Here is a 20417-nt window from a genome sequence, read left to right as displayed (position 1 = left end):
TACTCCTCTGCTCCCCTCCTGGGCCTCTAGGACTGGGCCCTACTTGGTGAGCAGAGCTCCTAGAGAGACTCTGCTCCCTGACTGTCTTCACTCTCCCCTCTGAACTAACCTGTCACCCTAAGATGGCTTCCCTTTATATACCTCCTTCTATGGTGCTCCCCTAAACTGCTTCCTCCACCCACACCCACTACTGGTTCCCCCTACCTTTGGGTTCCCCCCATTCCAGCCAGGGACAGGGCTCAGCAGCTGCGCACATGCATGTTGCCCCTCCAGCCGGTCTGGAGCAGTGTAGTGTTGAATGTGAGTGTTGGGGTGCCGGGCAGCGCTCCCTCATTACCTGAGAGAAGGAGACACCACACCTCTGGGTGAGGTGCAGTACCTCTGTGGCGACTGAACCCTCAGGGGCGCCACACTGGGAGAGGTGCTGCTGAGCTAGGGAGAGAATTGCTTGATTCTAGTTAGTGTAGGTATACCAAACTATATTAGAGACACATATCCATCTCAACAAACAGTTCTTCTGAGGACTAACCCATCTGCAGAGATATCAGGCAGGCAGTGTATACAGGCAGGCAGGCAGGGTATATAGCAGACTGCGGTGCACATAGCACAAGAGGCTCCATTCCAGTTTTGTCTGCTGCTGCTGCTGTTAGATATTTCTAGAAATAGGCCCAGGTCTCAGGGGCCAGGAATAATTTTTTTTAGATCTTAATCCTCATTATTTGCTTAAAAAGCAATCCAGAGAACACCATTGTTCTGCGCCATTTTCTTGTTGGCACTGCAGAATACAGCCAGGTCCTTTCCATATTACAGCGCTAAAAATCCAGCTAATTGAAACTGTGGTTTGTCCATCACATGGATCACAGATAATTGCACTGAAAATACTGACATTTATGGCCTCCATTAAAAATTTGTTTCAGTGTGTCAGTGAAGCTATTGACACCAGTTTGCTGTTAAAAATAGTTACCTACAAGCCAGGTATTTAAAACCGTGTTTTCTCTGTCACACGGATCACATATACATTTTCAGAAAATACTGCCATTTCTGACCTCCATTAAAAATTTGTTTCCGTGTGTCAGTGAAGCAATTGACACCAGTTTGCTGTGCAAAATAGTTACCACAGGCCAGGTAATTAAAACTGTGGTTTGTCCGTCACACGGACCACATATACGTTTTCAGAAAATACTGCCATTTCCTACCTCCATTAAAAATTTGTTTCAGTGTGTCAGTGAAGCAATTGACACCAGTTTGCTGTTCAAAATAGTTACCTACAGGCCAGGTATTTAAAACTGTGTTTTCTCCATCACACGGATCACATATACGTTTTCAGAAAATACTACCATTTCTGGCCTTCATTAAAAATTTGTTTCAGTGTGTCAGTGAAGCTATTGACACCAGTTTGCTGTTCAAACTAGTTACCTACAGGCCAGGTATTTATTACTGTGTTTTCTCCATCACACGGACCACATATACGTTTTCAGAAAATACTGCCATTTCCTACCTCCATTAAAAATTTGTTTCAGTGTGTCAGTGAAGCAATTGACACCAGTTTGCTGTTCAAAATAGTTACCTACAGGCCAGGTATTTAAAACTGTGTTTTCTCCATCAAACGGATCACATATACGTTTTCAGAAAATACTACCATTTCTGGCCTTCATTAAAAATTTGTTTCAGTGTGTCAGTGAAGCTATTGACACCAGTTTGCTGTTCAAACTAGTTACCTACAGGCCAGGTATTTATTACTGTGTTTTCTCCATCACACGGATCACATACACGTTTTCAGAAAATACTGCCATTTCCGACCTCCATTAAAAATTAGTTTCAGTGTGTCAGTGAAGCAATTGACACCAGTTTGCTGTGTAAAATAGTTACCTACAGGCCAGGTATTTAATACTGTGTTTTCTCCGTCACACGGATCACATATATACGTTTTCAGAAAATACTGCCATTTGTGGCCTCCATTAAAAATTTGTTTCAGTGTGTCAGTGAAGCTATTGACACCAGTTTGCTGTTCAAAATAGTTACCTACAGGTCAGGTATTTAAAACTGTGGTTTTTCCGTCACACGGATCACATATAAGTTCACTCCAAATTCAGCCATTTGTAGTGAGCGTGGAAGATATTGTCCTCCATTTAAAATGGGCAAGGCAAGTGGCAAGGGACGGTTAACTGGACATGATGGTGATGGTGCATGCAGAGGCCGAGGCCGTGGGCAAGCTGAAATTGTGCCACATCAAACACCCACATCTTCTCGCTCGACCTTCCTGTCCAAATTAATAGGGGACCGCAGAACACCACTATTGAACCCAGAGCAGTGTGAAAAGGTTGTTGGTTGGATAGCAGATAATGCTTCCAGTCACTTAGCCACCACCACCCTGTCTTTCACACGGTCAAGTCTCAGTAGATGTGAGTCTGGATTGCATATTCCTCACCCTTAACCTCCTTCTTCCCACCATGCCGAGTGCCCAGAGACAGCTGATCCCACACTTGGACACTCCGAAGAGCTGTTCACATTTCCATTTATAGATTCAGGCCTCTCGTCAGGTCCACTTGAAGCGGAGCAAGAGGAGATCGCATGTAGCGATGCCCAAATATTTGAGCAGCCAAGGTAACATGAAGGCGACAATGTGAAAGTGTCACAAGAGGTGGACAATGATGAGACACAATTGCCAGAAAGTCAGGAGGAGGACCAGGGTGCGGAAGTGGAAGACGAGGTGGTGGATAGTAACTGACCCAACCTGGCAGGAGGATATGCAGAGCGAGGAGAGCTGCACACAGGGGGGGGGGAGGCAGAGCACCCCAACAGGCAGGAAGAAGCAGTGTGGTGGCCGCAGACAGAAGGCAGGCAACCGCTCCCCGTAACACCAACACGAAGGAAGTTGCCAATACAACTGTTAGGTCTTCCCGAGTCTGGTTGTTTTTTAAAGACTCTTCCAATAACCCCAAAAAGGCCATTTGCACCATCAGCAGGGTGGCAAAACTAGCAGCCTAACCACCACCAGCATGATCAGGCACATGGCAGCAAAGCACCCGAGTTTGCGGGCCGAACCCCAGGGTCCAGGAACAGTGTCTGCGGGTGGCACCACTGCTTCTTCAGCTGTTGTGCATGCAAGCCAATCCCCTGTCCATGGTGCATGCGAAGATGCCTCCTGCACACTCTCAAGTAGCAGCATCAGGAAGCATGTCCACATCCTTGTCCCAACGCAGCGTTCAGTCATCCATACCCCAGTCATTGGAACGCAAGCGCAAATACGCAGCCAACGCCCCACAGGCCACACTACTAAATTCCCACATTTTGCGACTGCTTGCGTGCAAAATGTTGCCTTTTAGGCTCGTGGAGACGGAAGCATTCCTCAACCTGATGGTGGCAGCCGTTCCTCAGTACTCGGTCCCCTGCCGCCACCATTTCTCCCCGCATTACACAAGCACATGTCCCAAAACATTAGCCGTGCCCTCAACAACGCAGTTAACAGGAAAGTCCACCTAACCACGGACCAGTGGACAAGTGCTTGTGGGCAGGGACGGTACATATCGCTGATGGCACACTGGGCTAACATAGTGGTAGCTGGGACCCAGTTGGACCTTGGGATGGAACACGTCCTCCCGATGCCAAGGATTGCAGGCCCTAGGTCAATCAGGCTTGCCCCCACAGTCCACAGCTCCTGCACCTCATCCTCCTCAGCCACCTCCTCCTCTTCAACCTCCATCTCCGATATGACCACATCAGTCACAAGCTGGAAGCACTGCAGCACTGCCTCAGCCAAGCGGCAACAGGCTGTGTTGAAGTTAATATGCTTAGGTGACAAACCACACAATGCTGAAGAGTTGTGGACAGCTCTGAAAGAGCAGGCAAATTTGTGGCTCACACCACTGAACCTACAGCCAGGCATGGTCGTGTGTGACAATGGACGGAACCTGGTGGCGGCTCTGAGGCGAGGCGAGCTCACACACATATCATGCCTGGCCCATATGCTTAACCTCATAGTTCAGCAGTGTCTCAAATCCTACCCGGAGCTGCCGGATCTGCTTGTCAAAGTACGTCGCCTGAGTGCCCATTTTAGAAAGTCACCTACAGCTTCCGCCGCCCTTGCAGTGTTTCAGCAGCGTTTGAAGCTTCCGGCTCACAGACTGGTGTGTGATGTCCCCACGCGTTGGAACTCTACACTGCAGATGTTGGAAAGGATTTGTGAGCAGAAGAGTGCAGTTGTTGAGTGCCAGCATCAACAAGGCCATTGGTATTCAGTTCAGACTCCACACATAAGACCTCAGGAGTGGACATGGATGGCAGACATATGTACCATCCTCCAAAACTTTGAGGACTCCACCAAGATGGTGAGCGACGATGACACCATAATTAGCATCACCATCCCACTTCTCTGTCTTCTGAAATGCTCTCTGCTCACAATCAAAGAGGATGCATTGCAGGCGGAGCACGATGAGATGGAGCAAGGAACCATACAGGGTGATTACACACAGCCCAGCCTCATCTCATCCCATTGTGGATTATGTGACAATGAGGAAGAGGAGGAGAAGGAGGAAGAACAGGAGCTAGTTTCATGCGCTATAGACGGTACTACCTGCACAACTGTCATACCGTCTGTTCAGCGTGGATGGCCTGGGGACAGTGAGGAGGAGGAGGAGTAGAGCATGTTCACTCGTCCTCTTGGTGAGGACACAGAAGTCTTGCCTGTTAGCAGTCTGGCACGCATGGCTGAGTTTACGTTACGCTGCCTTTCCCATGACCCTCGCGTTCTCAAAATTTTGGGGACAGTCATTATTGGTTGGTGACATCTTTTATTCCTGAGACAGACAGCTCTACAAAAATGGGGCAGTACCAGAAGGCCCTTTTTGAGGAACTATTTAAAAAATTCCCATCTGAAAACGATGGCGGCAGAAATCATAGTTCGTTGGACAACCAAGGACTACAGGCGAGAGAGACACAACTCCAATCCAGCAGAGGCAGAAGAACACTGTCAAAGTTCTGGGAGAATTTTCTCAGCCCGTCCCATCGCACAGGCCCTGAGGTGCGGTGTACTCTCACAAGGAGTGCAAAGTTTGGGAAGATGCTGAGGGTGTACCTTGCCGACCTTACCAACATCCTCCATGATTCCTCTGTGCCTTATAATTATTGGGTATCCAAGATGGATATGTGGAATGAACTGGCTCTCTACGCCTTGGAGGTCCTGGCCTGCCCTGCCGCTAGCGTTTTACCAGAGCGTTTTTTTAGTGCCGCTGGTGGAATTATAACTGATAAGCGCATCCGCCTGTCAACTGAAAATGCTGACAGGCTGACTCTTATAAAAATGAACAAGAGCTGGATTGGGCCAGACTTCTCAACACCACCGAATAATAGCAGCGTAACATAAACTCAAATCCAGTGTCTTTTTTTGGGAGGTATATTCCCATGCACTTTTTCACACCCACACATGGGTCTACGCTTCCTGATTTTGGCTATTTGCTCTTGTCCTCCTCACTCTCCTCATCCTCATCCTCCACCACCATATCACCAGGGTGATCGTGGTCCGTGATGCAACACCCACATAATTTTTTTAAAGGGTGTTTATGATGCAGTGCATGGGCATTACAAGTATAGGAGACCGGCTCCTTTCTAATGGGAACATTTTTTTATGAGGCCCTCCTCCACGTCTCTTCCAAGAGACATTGGGGTGCCTCCCAATTTTTGGCAACTTTTGCATTCACTGCATAGGCTAACACTATGGGAGACCCACTTCCTAATAATGGGGACATTATATTTAAGAGGCTCTCCTACCTCTACGTCTCTTGCAAGGGGCATTGGAGTTCCTCCAAATTTTTGGCAGCCGTTGCTTCACTGCATAGGCAAACAGCATGGGAGACCCTCTCCTTTCTAATGGCAATTTCTCATTACTGTGGCCCTGCTCTATGTGTCTTTAAATTGTTAGTGGGTTTTTCCTAAATTTTGTCAGCCGTTGGACTCAATGCATACCCTATAACTGTATAGCACACCTGCTCCTTTGTAATGGAAACATGTCATTACTGTGGCCCTGCTCTATGTGTCTTTAAATTGTTAGTGGGTTTTTCCTAAATTTTGTCAGCCGTTGGACTCACTGCATACCCTATAACTGTATAGCACACCCGCTCCTTTGTAATGGAAACATGTCATTACTGTGGCCCTGCTCAATGTGTCTTAAAATTGTTAGTGGGGTTTTTCCCAAATTTTGGGAACCCTTGCAGTCACAGCATGGGCATTACCACTATAGGAGACCCACTCCTTTATAATGGGAACATTTTGTTTACTGAGACCCTCCTCTATGTCTCTTCAAAGGGGTATTGGACTGCGTCTGAATTTTTGGCAGCCCTTGCAGTCACTGCATACGCAATAACAGTATAGGAGACCCACTAGTTAATAATGAGAACAGAAAAGCATAGTCGGCTGATGGCTCTCTAACAATAGCGAGGGCCGACTGCTGGCCCTTTAAGAATAGTAGGGGCTGCCTGATGGCCCTATAATAATAGCCTTTGTGACTTTCACAAAGAATGAAACAGGATGTGTCTGATGATGTGTCACACACCACATGGCCAGATAAGATTGTAAAATGTTAAAATGACATTTCCCGGTGAATGCATTTGTCTTAAAAAATAATGTAAAAAAACAAACAAACAGTAGGATCTTTCTTTAGTATAAAAAACAGAGTCGTCAATGTAACCTCAATTTAATCACATTGTTCAGCTCCTGCACCTCCTCCTCCATCTCCGAAATGACCACATCAGTCACAAGCTGACAGCACTGCAGCACTGCCTTGGCAGAGCGGCAACAGGCTGTGCTGAAGATAACATGCTTAATGCTTATGTGACAAACCGCCCAGCGCTGCAGAGTTGTTGAAAGCTGTAACACAGCAGCCTGATCTGTGGCTCTCACCGCTGAACATATAGCCAGGCATGGTCATGTGTGACAATGGGCAGAACCTGGTGACGGAGAAATAACAGCCGGAGTATATACGGTTTCCCTCTATGCCAGTCCTTTCACCGAGCTAAAGAATATGGCTGTGGTGAAATACAAGTCCCACTGAGAAGCTGTTTCAGATTGAAAAACATTGGGCCCACCAGAGGATTTGATTCTGAGGCCTCACCTTTCTCCCCCGCTCAAGAGCCTCTTAGCAGCTGCAAAGTTAGTGCTATCATGAACTCTCCTGATGTAGAAGCCAAGGCACACCAGAGGATTCTCTGGTGGGACCGTCCAACCCTGCCGAGAAACAGTACTGGCTAAGAAAAGTGTGTGGGAAGGTTCCCGGACACTCTATGGCTGCTTTTTTACTGAGGTGGAAACCCACGCAAACACGGGGAGAACATACAAAATCCTTGCAGATGTTGTCCTTGCTGGGATTTGAACCCAAGATCTCAGCGCTACAAGGCTTCAGTGCTAACCACTGATCCAATGTGCTGCCGTTCACCCTCTGATATGTAACAGGCTGGAGAAATTCGCACCTACTGCCACTCTATCTTCAGCTCCTTTGTGAGAAACTAATTTATTTGGGCAGCCACTCAGTCTAGCAAATAAAATTCCTGAGAAGGAAATTGGGGATGGCTTCGCTACTGGTACTGGGGGCAGTGCTAATACCATGGCATCGTACCATAGTTTACTGGAAATATTCCAGGCTGGTAGGAGGCGAGCAGATTCCCACTGAAAAGTACCAGCAGTAATGTTTAGGGACCCGCGCTTGTAGAAGCCGGAGATAATACCGGGATAAAAAGTGGCGGCTGGGGACCGAGTATGGACACCCAGCCGTCGCCAGCATGAGGTTGTGAAAAGCTTCTGCCTCCACGAGCCTAAAAGGTCACATTTCACGTGGAAGCAGCTTTAGAGGACATCCTGGGAGAAATGACAGCTGGAGTAGATCTGGTTTCCCAAGTCCTTTCACCAAGCTAAAGAATATGGCTGTGGTGAAATGCACCTCTCAGCAAAAAAAGCTGTGGACTGGCTCCGTACCATCCCTGGCCGCATTCACTTGACCACGTGTTTGTGGTTAAGCGGTCCTTCCCAGTAAGTTTACTGGGGAGGGCACGGGTAATGTTGTGGGACCCGTGCTTGTGGAAGACGGAGACGATACCAGGAGAAATAGTGGCAGCTGAGGACCGAGTATGGACACCCGGCCGCCGCCAGCATGAGGTTGTGAAAAACTTCCGCTTCCATGAGCCTAAAAGGCCACATTTCAAGTGAAAGCAGCTTTAGAGGCCTTCCTGGGAGAAATGACAGCTGGAGTAGATATGGTTTCCCAAGTCCTTTCACCAAGCTAAAGAATATGGCTGTGGTGAAATACAACTCTCAGCAAAAAAAGCTGTGGACTGGCTCCGTACCATCCCTGGCCACATTCACTTGACCACGTGTTTGTGGGTAGGGTTCCCTCCCAGTAAGTTCACTGGGGAGGGCAGGGGTAATGCTGTAGGACCCGTGCTTGTGGAAGGTAGAGACGACACCGGGACAAATAGTGGCGGCTGGGGACCGAGTATGGATACCTGGTCGCCGCCGCCATAAGGTTGTGGACAGCTTCTGCCTCCACGAGCCTAAAAGGCTACATTTCAAGTGCAAGCAGCTGTCAAAATTTTGGCAGTATAGTATTGCAGCCTGTGTGTGGGTGGCTGGCTGCATACTTGCGCTTACATTCCATGGAATGGGGTAGGAACAAGTGAAAGCTGCACTGGGACAAGGACGTGGACGGTGATTGTTGCAAGTCTGCAACGACAGGTGCATGGTAGGAGGCATCTTCGCATGCGCCAAGGATCACTTATGATGGGCTTACTTTTAGGCAGTGACCTGGGAGTCAGAGATGCTTCCAGGGGTCTTCCCCATGCTGTTCCCATGTCTTTTCAGCACTGTATGTATGTGTCTGATGATGTGTCACACACCACATGGCCAGATAAGGTTGTAAAATGTTAAAATTACATTTCCCAGTGAATGCATTTGTCTTGGTTGAAAGCAATGCAAAAGTGCAAAAACGCATCAAAAATGCTACGTGTGAACATAGCCCAAGGTGTTGAGGAGTATTTTTGGTTTTGGTTATTTATTTTGCCTTATATACAAGTCATTACCCTGGAAAGGATGTTCCTTAACATATTTCCCAGGAAAATCCATTTTGGTTTTGTTTTTGTATGTTTTTTTGTGAGTCCGTAAAAGTGGCGTAATACCTCTGACAACGTTGTTGACAGCAGTGACCTGGGAGTCAGAAATGCTTCCAGAGGTCTTCCCCATGCTGTTCCCATGTCATTTGAGCACTGTTCCCATAGATTTGGGCAATTTTTAGGCCCTCTGCAGACTGCCGGGGGGAGCCGCCTGAAAAATGCTCGAGTTTCCCATAGACTTACATTGGACTCATTGCTCGGGTCGAGCACCCGAATATTCCAATGTGCTCGACCCAAGCATCGAGCACCCAAGCATTTTAGTGCTCGCCCATCACTAGTGTTTACTCATGAGGTGGAATAGTACTGTGTGATTCTCCCAAACCCAACGCATGTTTCGCAGTCCTGACTTCCTCAGGGGATGATTAGGAGGTTGAGATTTAATGGCCCAAACCCTTTGTTTTTGCAGAGAGATAAGTGCTGCCAGAATCAGCAGTGTCTCTGTTATGGAGTGTTCGGCTGATCAGTGTGTTCCTATATGTATGAGGGGTTTAGAAGTGATGGCTGTCAACAGATTGACAGCTATCTAATGTGTATGACGAGCTTAAGGGTTGTCTCGTTTTCCATCTTCTGGAGCACACCACTCCCCAGCCTCACCACTTCTTGCTTTTCCGATAACTGATAGTTCGTCATGGTCGCACCTCTGACCTGAATTGTGTGCTGCAGGCAGAGGCTGCTTTGCCTATGTAGTGTCAGAGAAGCGCACCAGTACTGAAGCTGGATCTAGCAATCCTGACAGCTTCACAGAATCACTTGTGAGTAGAGATGAGCGAACCCGAACTGTAAAGTGTCTGATGCTGAAATCCTGGAAGTCCATTTTAGTGTTCGGAGAAAAGAGAGAGAGGCCATTTTACAGCACCAAAGTTCAGGTGCCCATTGGCTTATATGGGTTTCGGGTTCTGGTTCAAGTTCAGATAGAATTCTGGTACCCGAACCGAACTTTGGACTAAAGTTCGGACGAACTCGAACAGCAATGGATCATCCCTACTTATGAGCTTTATAAAAAAAAAGCTTGCAAGCGCTGTGCTCATTACCTGTGAGACCGATTACTGCTGACAACCTGCAAGCAATGAGCAATTAATTATAAAATTAAAGATCCCTTTGCTCTTGAGAATGGAGAGGATTTTTTAACTAGAGGTAAATTGCCAAGTTGCTTGTTAAAGTAACCAATTTATAACTTGCGCTTTTCATGCGTTTTTGCCACGGAATTTCCGCAGCGAAAACGCTTAAAAAATGCTTGGTAATACGTGCCCCATGGTCCCCAATGATAATCCGCATGTGCTGTGCACATGCTGCGAAAATTTCCATTAATGTCCATTAATTTTGCGGACACGCAGCGTAATTGCCGCCATTGACTTGCATTGAATCGCTTAATATCCGCATGACTACATGTGCACATGCGGATATTAAACGATTCAATGTGCGGATGGTACCCGGGTCTGGAGAAGAGGAGACTCTCCTCCAGACCCGGGTACCATAGAAACTGTAAAAAAAGAATTTAAAATAAAAAATAAACATATACTCACCTTCTGATGTCCCCCAGTCTCCTGTATGATGCGTCCTGGCTCCCCGACCGCTCGCGATCGTCTAAAAGGACCTTTCATGACGTCACTTAGTCATGTGACAGGTCACACGACTGCTGACGTCGGCGGTCGCGTGACCTGTCACATGACTAAATTACATCATGAAAGGTCCTTTCACACCACCGCGAGCCGTACAAGAGACAGGACGCAATGGAGAAAAGATCGGGGGTCATCAGAAGGTAAGTATAATTTTTTTTTTGTGTTTTTTTTAACATTTTTAATCTTTTTTTCAACTATTAACTTGTTCACACTATATATTTCCATGCCGGTTGCATGGATTTAATGGATTTATATAGTGTGACCAAGTTGTCAAGCACTTTTCCAAGTGATGCTAAAATCGCTTGGAAAAGCGCTTGATAACCCGCATGCAGAAATGCATGCAAAGATGCTTGACAAACGCTTCTACCTGGCAGGAAAAATGCATGTAAAATCCGCATGCGTTTTTCCTGCCAGGGAGATGCGGAAAAAATCTGCAGCATTTCTGCATCGTGGGCACATAGCCTAAAAGATCAGTTCACACGTGAGTGTGAATTCATAGACCGATCTGGTCCACATCCACGTGCAGCTCCATTGTAAAATGCATGGGAATAATGCATGCTGGACTTGTTTCCTCTTTGACCATCAATATATTTTCAAATTCTTGTGCACTGACACACTAACTTACGTTGGTCGGGGCTGCAGTGTACCATATGGCAAAAAGTCCTCGCACCACAAGAGCCAATTGTTGCACGATTCTGTTATACTGCCATTTATGGGTAAGCAAAGCTTCCACCTCGTTGCCACCACAATGTTGCCATACTATCTGCCCATGCCTTAACTACTTGTGGACTGCCAGAAGGCCATCCACTCGTATCTCAGCACTGATATTTTAAAACAGGGGTTGGGAACTTTAGGCCCGCGGGCTATTTATGGTCCTCGATAACCTTTTTCACTGGCCTTCGGGCAGATTCCCGGGGACCCCAGTGCTTGGGCCGGCAGCTGTGTTTGACGACCACATGCCCTTTAATTTTTTCTTGGTCATGTTGGCATGCGCACACAGCGTTCACTACTGAATGCAGAGGCGTATGCAGTGAAAGATTATGTCCTGACACCAGTGCCAGCGTCAGAAAGTACCTTGTGGGAGGAGTTTTTACTGCTCCCGAAGGATGTTAAAAATATCCAAAAGGCCCTTGGCAGAAGAAAGGTTCCCCACCCCTGATTTAAAGCATTGATTAGATGCAGTCTAATGCTATGTTCACCTGTCCAGTAATGGTCCGGTAAGCAGGAATCCATTGGCAAAAAAAACTTTTCAGTCCATTTTTCATAAACCAATCTCTGCTGGATCTGTTTTTTTTCTAACATTAAAGTCTATGGACAACGGATCCGTTAATTAGCCATCCGTTGCTCTCCCATTCCTAATGGATCCGTTTTTTGCTTGCTGGATCCATTAAAAAATTATAGTAAAAAAACCTTAAAATTTAGCAATAAATAAAAAGTCTCATATCTCTGGAACCCTATGCGAATTAATAAAAAAAAAAAAACGAAAAAACTGAATACTCAAGGGAGCAACAAGAATAATATAAGAATGAACATTGGACATTCTTGACCTGGTGTCAGTGGGAAGGTGTATGCATTTACTTAATTAAAAATGGAGATCGGAATTGAGACCCTTTTACTCTTGGCTGCAAGACATTCACAATAATTTTGTATTTATACCTCCCTTTATTTGATTTGGACTAGAACACGCCAGGTATTACAATTAGCTCTCGCCGCCTATAACATATAAGTGCCAGCAGAATGTACTAGTCATGTAGCAGATGGTGATTTTCTATATTTTAGGTAAACATCTCCCCGTAATGTACAATGTCTGGCTGCTGAATACTTTGTCATGGAAGTGACAGGTTTTTCTCTGTAAATGTGACTGCTGTCAAATTCTATGATCCTTATCAGGCAGGTTTGAATAGCAGCCCGGTGATTACACATCATGATAGCGAAGCAGAGTGCAATTCTACATTGTAGGGCTGCTCAATTCACTGGGCTGTGTGAAGGCTGATGGAGATAGGGGAACAGCACCTTACATCAATGCTCCTCCAGTGCACAGCAGGTAGACCAGACAGAACGTCAATGCCGTGTTATGGTGCAGGGCTATTTATTCCAAGCTGCAAGTGCATCGTGATTATGAGGACAGTTTATAAAACCCTACAAATAATACCAAATGGATAAATAGCAGACTAATCATTTTCTGCACTTGAGGCTGTGGAGTCGGTAAGCCAAACCTCCGACTCTGACTCCGACTCCTCAATTTCCCTGACTCCGACTCCACAGCCCTGCTTCACTACTGAGCGTGTACATAAAGTGCAGCACAGATTCATCTCACTGCTTCACTACTGAGCGTGTACATAAAGTGCAGCACAGATTCATCTCACTGCTTCACTACTGAGCGTGTACATAAAGTGCAGCACAGATTCATCTCAACTAAAAGCCGAGATCCTATGATCAGGAACAGAACAGACATTTCTAGGACATTTCATAACTTTTCCAAATTCTTATCAAAAAATTTACTGCACATCCTGCATTGTACTGATGAACCCAATTTATTATATATTTTAGGAGTCGGAGTCGGTCCATTTTATACTGACTCCAACAAAATGGACTCCGACTCCAACTCCACTTGAGGTTATTATTGAGCCTATAGGAGTGCTTCACAAATTGCGAGGTTGGCCAGATTTTGGTAAGGTACAACTGAGGAGGGAGTTTTGACATGATTACACAACCAGCCATAACATGAAAGCATCTACCGCTAATGTTTCAGTGCCAGATAGCATCGGGCATACTTAAAACTTCTTTGGTGTACTACACAATATTAAAAGGGTGCGATGATTGTACGCTAGAGATGACCGAATCTTTTGAAATTTGAATTCTACAGCTTCTTGGAATTTTCCCAACAAATTCACTTTGTAGTAAATTGCTTCACCATTCCAACACTCCAAAGACTCTAATTGCCCTGAAAAACATGTATGACACTATTCTCTTTTCATCACGCACTAATCTTCCTCACTGCTTTGCTGTCATACACTATCAGACGCATGAATCAGGTTCTGGCTCCGGCATTTCAGCATGTATGTTTCAGTCAGTATTTTTTCTCAGGAATCATAGAATGGTAGAGTTGGAAGGGACCTCCTGGGTCATCTGGTCCAACCCCCTGCTCAAAGCAGGATTCACTAAATCATCTCAGACAGATGTCTGTCCAGCCTCTGTTTGAAGACGTCCATTGAAGGGGAACTCACCACCTCTCGTGGCAGCCTGTTCCACTCATTAATCACCCTAACTGTCAAAAAGTTTTTTCTAATATCTAATCTGTGTCTCCTCCCATTTAGTTTCATCCCATTGCTTCTAGTCTTTCCTTGTGCAAATGAGAATAAAGATGATCCTTCTACAATGTGACAGCCCTTGACATATTTGTAGACAGCTATTAAGTCTCCTCTCAGTCTTCTTTTTTGCAAGCTAAACATTCCCAAATCCTGCAACCGTTCCTCATAGGACATGGTTTGCAGACCAGTCACCATTCTGGTCGCTCTTCTCTGAACTTGCTCCAGTTTGTCTATGTCTTTTTTAAAATGTGGTGCCCAAAACTGTACACAGTATTCCAGATGAGGTCTGACCAAAGAGGAGTAAAGACCGATAATGACTTCACGTGATCTAGACTGTATGCTTCTGTTAATACATCCCAGAATTGTATTTGCCTTTTTTGCTGCTGCATCACATTGTTGACTCATGTTCAGTCTATGATCTATTAGTATACCTAAGTCTTTTTCACATGTACTGTTGCTTAGCTCTATTCCTCCCATTCTGTATATGCTTTTTTCATTTTTATTGCCCAGATGTAGTACTTTGCATTTTTCCCTGTTAAAAACCATTCTGTTGGTTGCTGCCCACTGCTCCAGTTTATTTAGGTCTTTTTGAATCCTCTCTCTTCTCTAGTATTAGCTATCCCTCCTAGCTTTGTGTCATCAGCAAATTTAATCAGTTTACCCTCAATTCCTTCATCTAAATCATTGATAAAGATGTTGAACAATGCAGGTCCCAGGACGGAGCCCTGTGGTACCCCACTTGAGACATTCATCCAGCTGGATGTGAAGCCATTTACAACCACCCTTTGAGTCCGATCACTAAGCCAGTTATGAATCCACCTAACAGTTGCCTGGTCCATTGCATACTTGGTCATTTTTTCAATAAGGATGGTGTGAGATACTTTGTCAAATGCTTTGCTGAAGTCAAGATATACTATATCTACAGCATTTCCCTGATCCACCCAGTCAGTGAGTCTGTCATAGAAGGAAATTAAGTTAGTCTGACATGACTTGTTAGTTACAAACCCATGCTGACTCTGGTTAATCACTTCATTCTTATCCATGTACTTACATACATGTTGTTTAATAATTTGTTCAAAGATCTTTCCTGGTATAGAAGTCAGACTCACCGGCCTATAGTTCCCTGGGTCCACCTTCTTCCCCTTTTTGAAGATAGGAACAACATTTGCTCTTCTCCAGTCTTCTGGGACTTCTCCTGTTCTCCAAGAATTTTCAAAGATTATGGAGAGTGGTTCTAAAATTTCTTCTACGATCTCCTTCAGTACTCTGGGGTGTAATTCATCTGGACCTGGAGACTTGAACTCATTTATGTTAGCTAAATATTCCCTCACAATCTTTCTGTTTACAGATAACTTGGATTCCTCTATTCCTTTAAAAGGACAGTGAAGATCAGTTGATGTTACATTTTTTTTCTGAGAGAAAACACATGCAAAATAGGAATTAAAAAGTTCGGCCTTCTCAACATCCTCTCTTACCATTTCTCCATTTTCATCCTGTAAAAATCTTATAGCATCTTTGACTTTTCTTTTACTTTTGACATACCCCCAAAATCCTTTTTTATTGCTTTTGACATCTCTTGCAAGCCTTAATTCATTGTCAGCTTTAGCTATCCTGATACGTGCCCTGCAGGATCTGCAGACTGCATTATAATCTTCTTTAGATATGCCTCCCTCTTTCCATTTAATAAACATTTCTTTCTTTCTTTTTAGCATGTGTTTAAGTTCTGTGTTCATCCATCCTGGTTTCCTTAAATGCTTCTCATTCTTCCTACTTTTCGGGATTGTTAACGATTGTGCTTTGAGAATCTCATTTTTAAAAATTTCCCATCCTTCCTGGACATTTTTGTCCTTAAGGACATCCAGCCATTGGATCCCTCCTATTCTCTTTCTGAGTCTCTTAAAATCTGCCTTTCTAAAATCTAACCTTGAAGTTTGAGTCTTCACATGTCTTCCTCCTCTAGTTATCCAAAATTCTATAATAGCATGATCGCTGCCTCCTAGGGTCCCAGCCACCTTTACCTCCTCAACCATTTCCTCCCTGTTTATAAGGATTAGATCCAAAGTAGCAGATCCCCTTGTTTTCTCCCCTACCTTTTGGAAGATAAAGTTGTCAGCAAGAGAGGATAAGAATTTGCTTGACCTGTTAGTTTTACTTGAGAGAGATTCCCAACAAATGTCTGGATAGTTGAAATCTCCCATGACCACTACGTCATATTTTTTGGAGAACTTGGTCATTTGATACATAAAGAGTTCATCCATATCTTCAGCTTGCCCAGGTGGCCTGTAGTAAATGCCTACAATGGTGTCCTTTCCGTTGTTCTCTCCTTGTATTCTTACCCAAACAGTTTCCACAGAACTCCCAGTCTCTGAAGCTTCAATCTCTGTGCAGATATACGCTTTTCTAACATACAATGCGACACCTCCTCCTCATTTATCAAGTCTGTTTCTTGCAAATAAGTTGTATCCTTTTAGCCTTTTATTCCAATCATGTGTATCGTCCCACCAAGTTTCAGTGATTCCAATGACATCATATTTCTTTTCCTGCATTAGTAGTTCCAATTCTCCTTGTTTGTTGCCCATGCTTTGTGCATTTGTATAAAAATATTTTAGTTTGTGATTGGTTTCTCTTCCTCCCATATTTTTATTATTTAAATTGTTTTGTCTTTGTTCTTCCTTTCCACTTCCAGTAGCAGAGATCTCAATAGTATTTGTCAGCTGTATGGCTTTTTCTGGCCTTTTGCTTCCCTTCCCACATTGTTCTAGTTTAAAGCTCTTCTGATGAGTGTAGCAAGGCGACTTCCAAATACATGTTTTCCAGTCTTCGTAAGGTGCACTCCATCTCTAGCAAGTAGTCCATCGTATAGGTAATTCATTCCGTGATCCAGAAATCCAAATCCTTGTTGACAGCACCATCGACGTAGCCAGTTGTTCACTTGTAGAATCTTATTCCACCTCATTGTTCCATGGCCATCCACTGGGAGGATGGATGAGAAGACCACCTGCGCTCCCAATTCTTTCACTTTCTTGCCTAAGTCTTCAAAGTCACTGCAGATGGTTACCAGGTCCTTTCTTGCGGTGTCATTTGTCCCCACATGTATTAGCAGGAATGGGTAGTGATCTGTAGGTCTGAAGTGTGGGTGGGAGTGGGAGTGGGAGCCAAAACCAGGAGTGGGTGATAAATGCAGAATTGGTGACATGTTTCTATTATACCTTTTCTCTGATTGTTCCTCACCTGGTTTTGGCTCCCACTCCAGAGAAAAAATACTGACCAAATACTGATAGTGGGGCCGTGGCCTAATCTCCACATAAGTGCTAAAGCGTTTCAGAGAAAACATACTTTTAAAAGTCGTAACTTTGTGGCCCAGAAGACAAATATATATTTATATAGTTTATATGTTTAAATATATAGTGTTTTATGTTTTTTTCTTCCTATCGCTATAGCTAAGCTATGAGCTGTGACGTTCTCTCACTATCCAGATTCACCCCAAAACGACAGCTGCATTCCCTGCTTTTGCTTTTATACAGGCTACGAAAGTCTCTCTTGATTGGCTGTGCTATACTATGTGACAGGTGCAAAACATTGTAAGGAAAATGAAGCCTGCCAGAGGTCATGAATCAACAGGGTTGTAATATGTAGCTTAGTGCCCGTGCCATTTTCCATACCACATGGAATGACTTTTCTGACGAAAAGGGCATTTGAAGACATTTTATTCAATATAGAAAAGTTAGAATAGCTGACATGTACCCTGGTGTAATTTTACTTGGCGGGAAGTTGTGTCTTTGGCTGGGGATTGCCTGCGACCTCTTCACCCTGTATAGGTACAACCCTGCTGCTTACCATTTTTCACTAAGGAATTGGGAAATTCACCATAGACATGCCCATTATAACCTTGTATCTACTTGCGAATCTCTGTAGCTACAACTGATTTGACAGGATCGGAATTAACTTTTTCTAGAAATCTGTGCAATTTACTGATCTGCACCAATATCAAGTTTAAATCAAAGAGTCAAAAGAAAAGCACCCTGAACCACGGGCAGCATGAGTCACTGTCTGACTCCAGCATTTCAGCCATGTATGTTTTACTCTGAATTGCTAAGGCGAAAACAGAGAAAACATATTTTTAAAAATCATACGGGGACCTTGTGGATCGGATGATTAATCCAAAAAGGAAAGTCTCCAGGGACTTCTCCCTTCCCCATTCCCATGACTGACAGGTCTCTATGTGTATAGGAAGCAAACTTTTTGTCTAAAAGAACAGGTTAGTGAGGAGCCACTGGAGATCGGCCACTTGGACTAGTCCACCGAGCCGCATAGTCCCTGGTCGGCTTTTAAAAGTATGCTTTTCTGAAACACCTCAACATTTCAGAGTAAAACAAATGTGGTTGAAATGATGGAGCCGGACTCTGATTCATGCTGTCTGTGGTTCGGGCAGAATGAATCAGCTGTCAGGTTCCCTTTAGAAAGGTGATATATGGTTATAAAAATAAAAGAGCTTACACATTATGGTCAGACAACTCCTTCTCGAAAACTGGACTGGGCAGTCAATCATTCGGGTAGCACATGCAACCAAAGCCCGCTTTTCTGCAGCCATGAATTTTAATGCAATAACTCGCTTAATTGTTGGGGCTTGAGTCTGTCAATTGTTTTCACAGGCAATTAAAAATATTGTAAATGAAGCCATAACTTATAATGTAAATTCAGGGAAAAAAATGAGAAAAGTAAGGTTTTTACAAAGTTATCCAACTTCATACAGTATGTTGACTATATATAATGGAAAATGGAATACAAAGGTAAATGATGAAAAAATTATAATAAAAGGTATAAAAGTGGACTATACAATATATTGATGAGAATGAAAAAAAAGGTCTTTACCTTGTTATATAACATCTATAGGATGCCAAATGGAATATAGTTTCTTGTATAATTAATTCATATATAAAATTTATATTTCAAGCTCCAGAAGTTTTCCAGTCGTTTATGGAGGTGGGGTCCGGATACTTGTATCCTGTAGATTGGTGGTCATTAGGAATTACAGCTTATGAACTCCTCAGAGGTTGGGTAAGTGGATCTGTAACAATTAATATGAATAAAACCTCTCCAGAGGACATCTTCTTTGGGAAGACCTCCCATTCTTATCTTGACCATTTTCCATCTTCTTTGTGAAGACCACACACCTTAGAAGACCAATTTGCAATTTTGGGTGTTCATGATAAAGAAATTTCACTGTATTTTGAATCAATGATACACGTAACATATTTCACATTATTATATCACTGGCCATTAATAAAAATAATCTTACCCTCTTCAGTAAATCTTCAGCTTTTACAGAAACATTTACAGCCATTTCTGATAGCCTTTTCCATTCCAACAATCAAGTGTGTATGAAGCCCCACTATCAGGGATGCACAATCATTGGATATGTTGGATGTCAACGCTGATTCCCTTGCTCCTACAAGGTGTCTCAGTGGTTCCTCTCCCTATAAAAATAAACATGCATTCTTGGCTTCTGTAGGCTTGAATGTTTATTGGTTAGTAGGAATGAGTGGACCCATGGAAGTTCGGGTTCTGGTACCCGGCCTTTATTCCAAACTTCAGTTTGGGTACCAGAACTATACCCAAACTAGAACCAAAGCCTGAACCCCATTGAAAACAATGGGGACCCAAACTTTTGAGCTGGAAAATATTCTCTCTTCTCTCTCTCTTTGCAATGGAGTTCTCCCAGAACTCCGAACATTGCAACGGACTTCCGTGAGAAGTCCGTGTTCGGCGTTTAGCACCGGACACTAACTGTCCAGTATGATGCCCGAACTTTTACGTTCGGGTTCGTTCATCTCTATTGGTTAGTCCTTGGGGAAGATACCTGTCTTAGGTGTATGTGGCCATCTATATAATAATTATCAAGAATATTTGCTTACATTGCCATGTGTCCCTCAAGCCAATTGGTCCCTAGCTTCTCATTCTATACACAGCTTCATATTTTCACCATTTTAGTACACTTTGCAAGGTTCTACTTGCAGACTCTGATCCAGTAGAGTAAATCTGAGCTCATCAATGTGCAGAATTGTGAATGTACCTGTGGTTTGGAATACTCAACAGAACTGCCTGTATCTCACTATATCTATTTTTTCATGTACATTTTAAAAACATACAGAAAAGTTTTAGACAGGTGTGAAAAAAATTGCTGCAAACTAAGAATGCATTAAAAATAGAAGTATTAATAGTTTACTTTTTCTGGTTAGTTCTCCAAGATGTTTGGAACAACCTTCCTGCCGAGTTCCTTCAAAAACTGTGACAAGTACCTAGAAGAACTAATGAAGGCAAAGGGTGGTCACAAG

The 20417-nt window shown here is 44.0% G+C and overlaps 1 protein-coding gene across 4 annotated transcripts in view; it reads left to right on the top strand.

Annotated features, from left to right (window-relative positions):
* The window catches only part of STK32B (serine/threonine kinase 32B), a 481347-nt gene that overhangs the window by 360989 nt on the left and 99941 nt on the right, over nucleotides 1-20417 (top strand). For all 4 annotated transcript variants that reach the window (XM_073648385.1, XM_073648355.1, XM_073648366.1 and 1 more), the window contains one exon: nucleotides 19037-19140. In XM_073648385.1, the coding sequence (XP_073504486.1) occupies nucleotides 19037-19140 (104 nt within the window). The remainder of the gene's footprint in view (nucleotides 1-19036; nucleotides 19141-20417) is intronic.

This window comes from Phyllobates terribilis, unplaced genomic scaffold (assembly GCF_046119375.1).
Source record: "Phyllobates terribilis strain yellow unplaced genomic scaffold, ASM4611937v1 Scaffold_1__5_contigs__length_1240528914, whole genome shotgun sequence".
Classification (NCBI taxonomy): Eukaryota; Metazoa; Chordata; class Amphibia; order Anura; family Dendrobatidae; genus Phyllobates; species Phyllobates terribilis.
The sequence above is the reverse complement of the archived record's forward strand: the minus strand, read 5'-3'. Positions and strand labels throughout refer to the sequence as shown.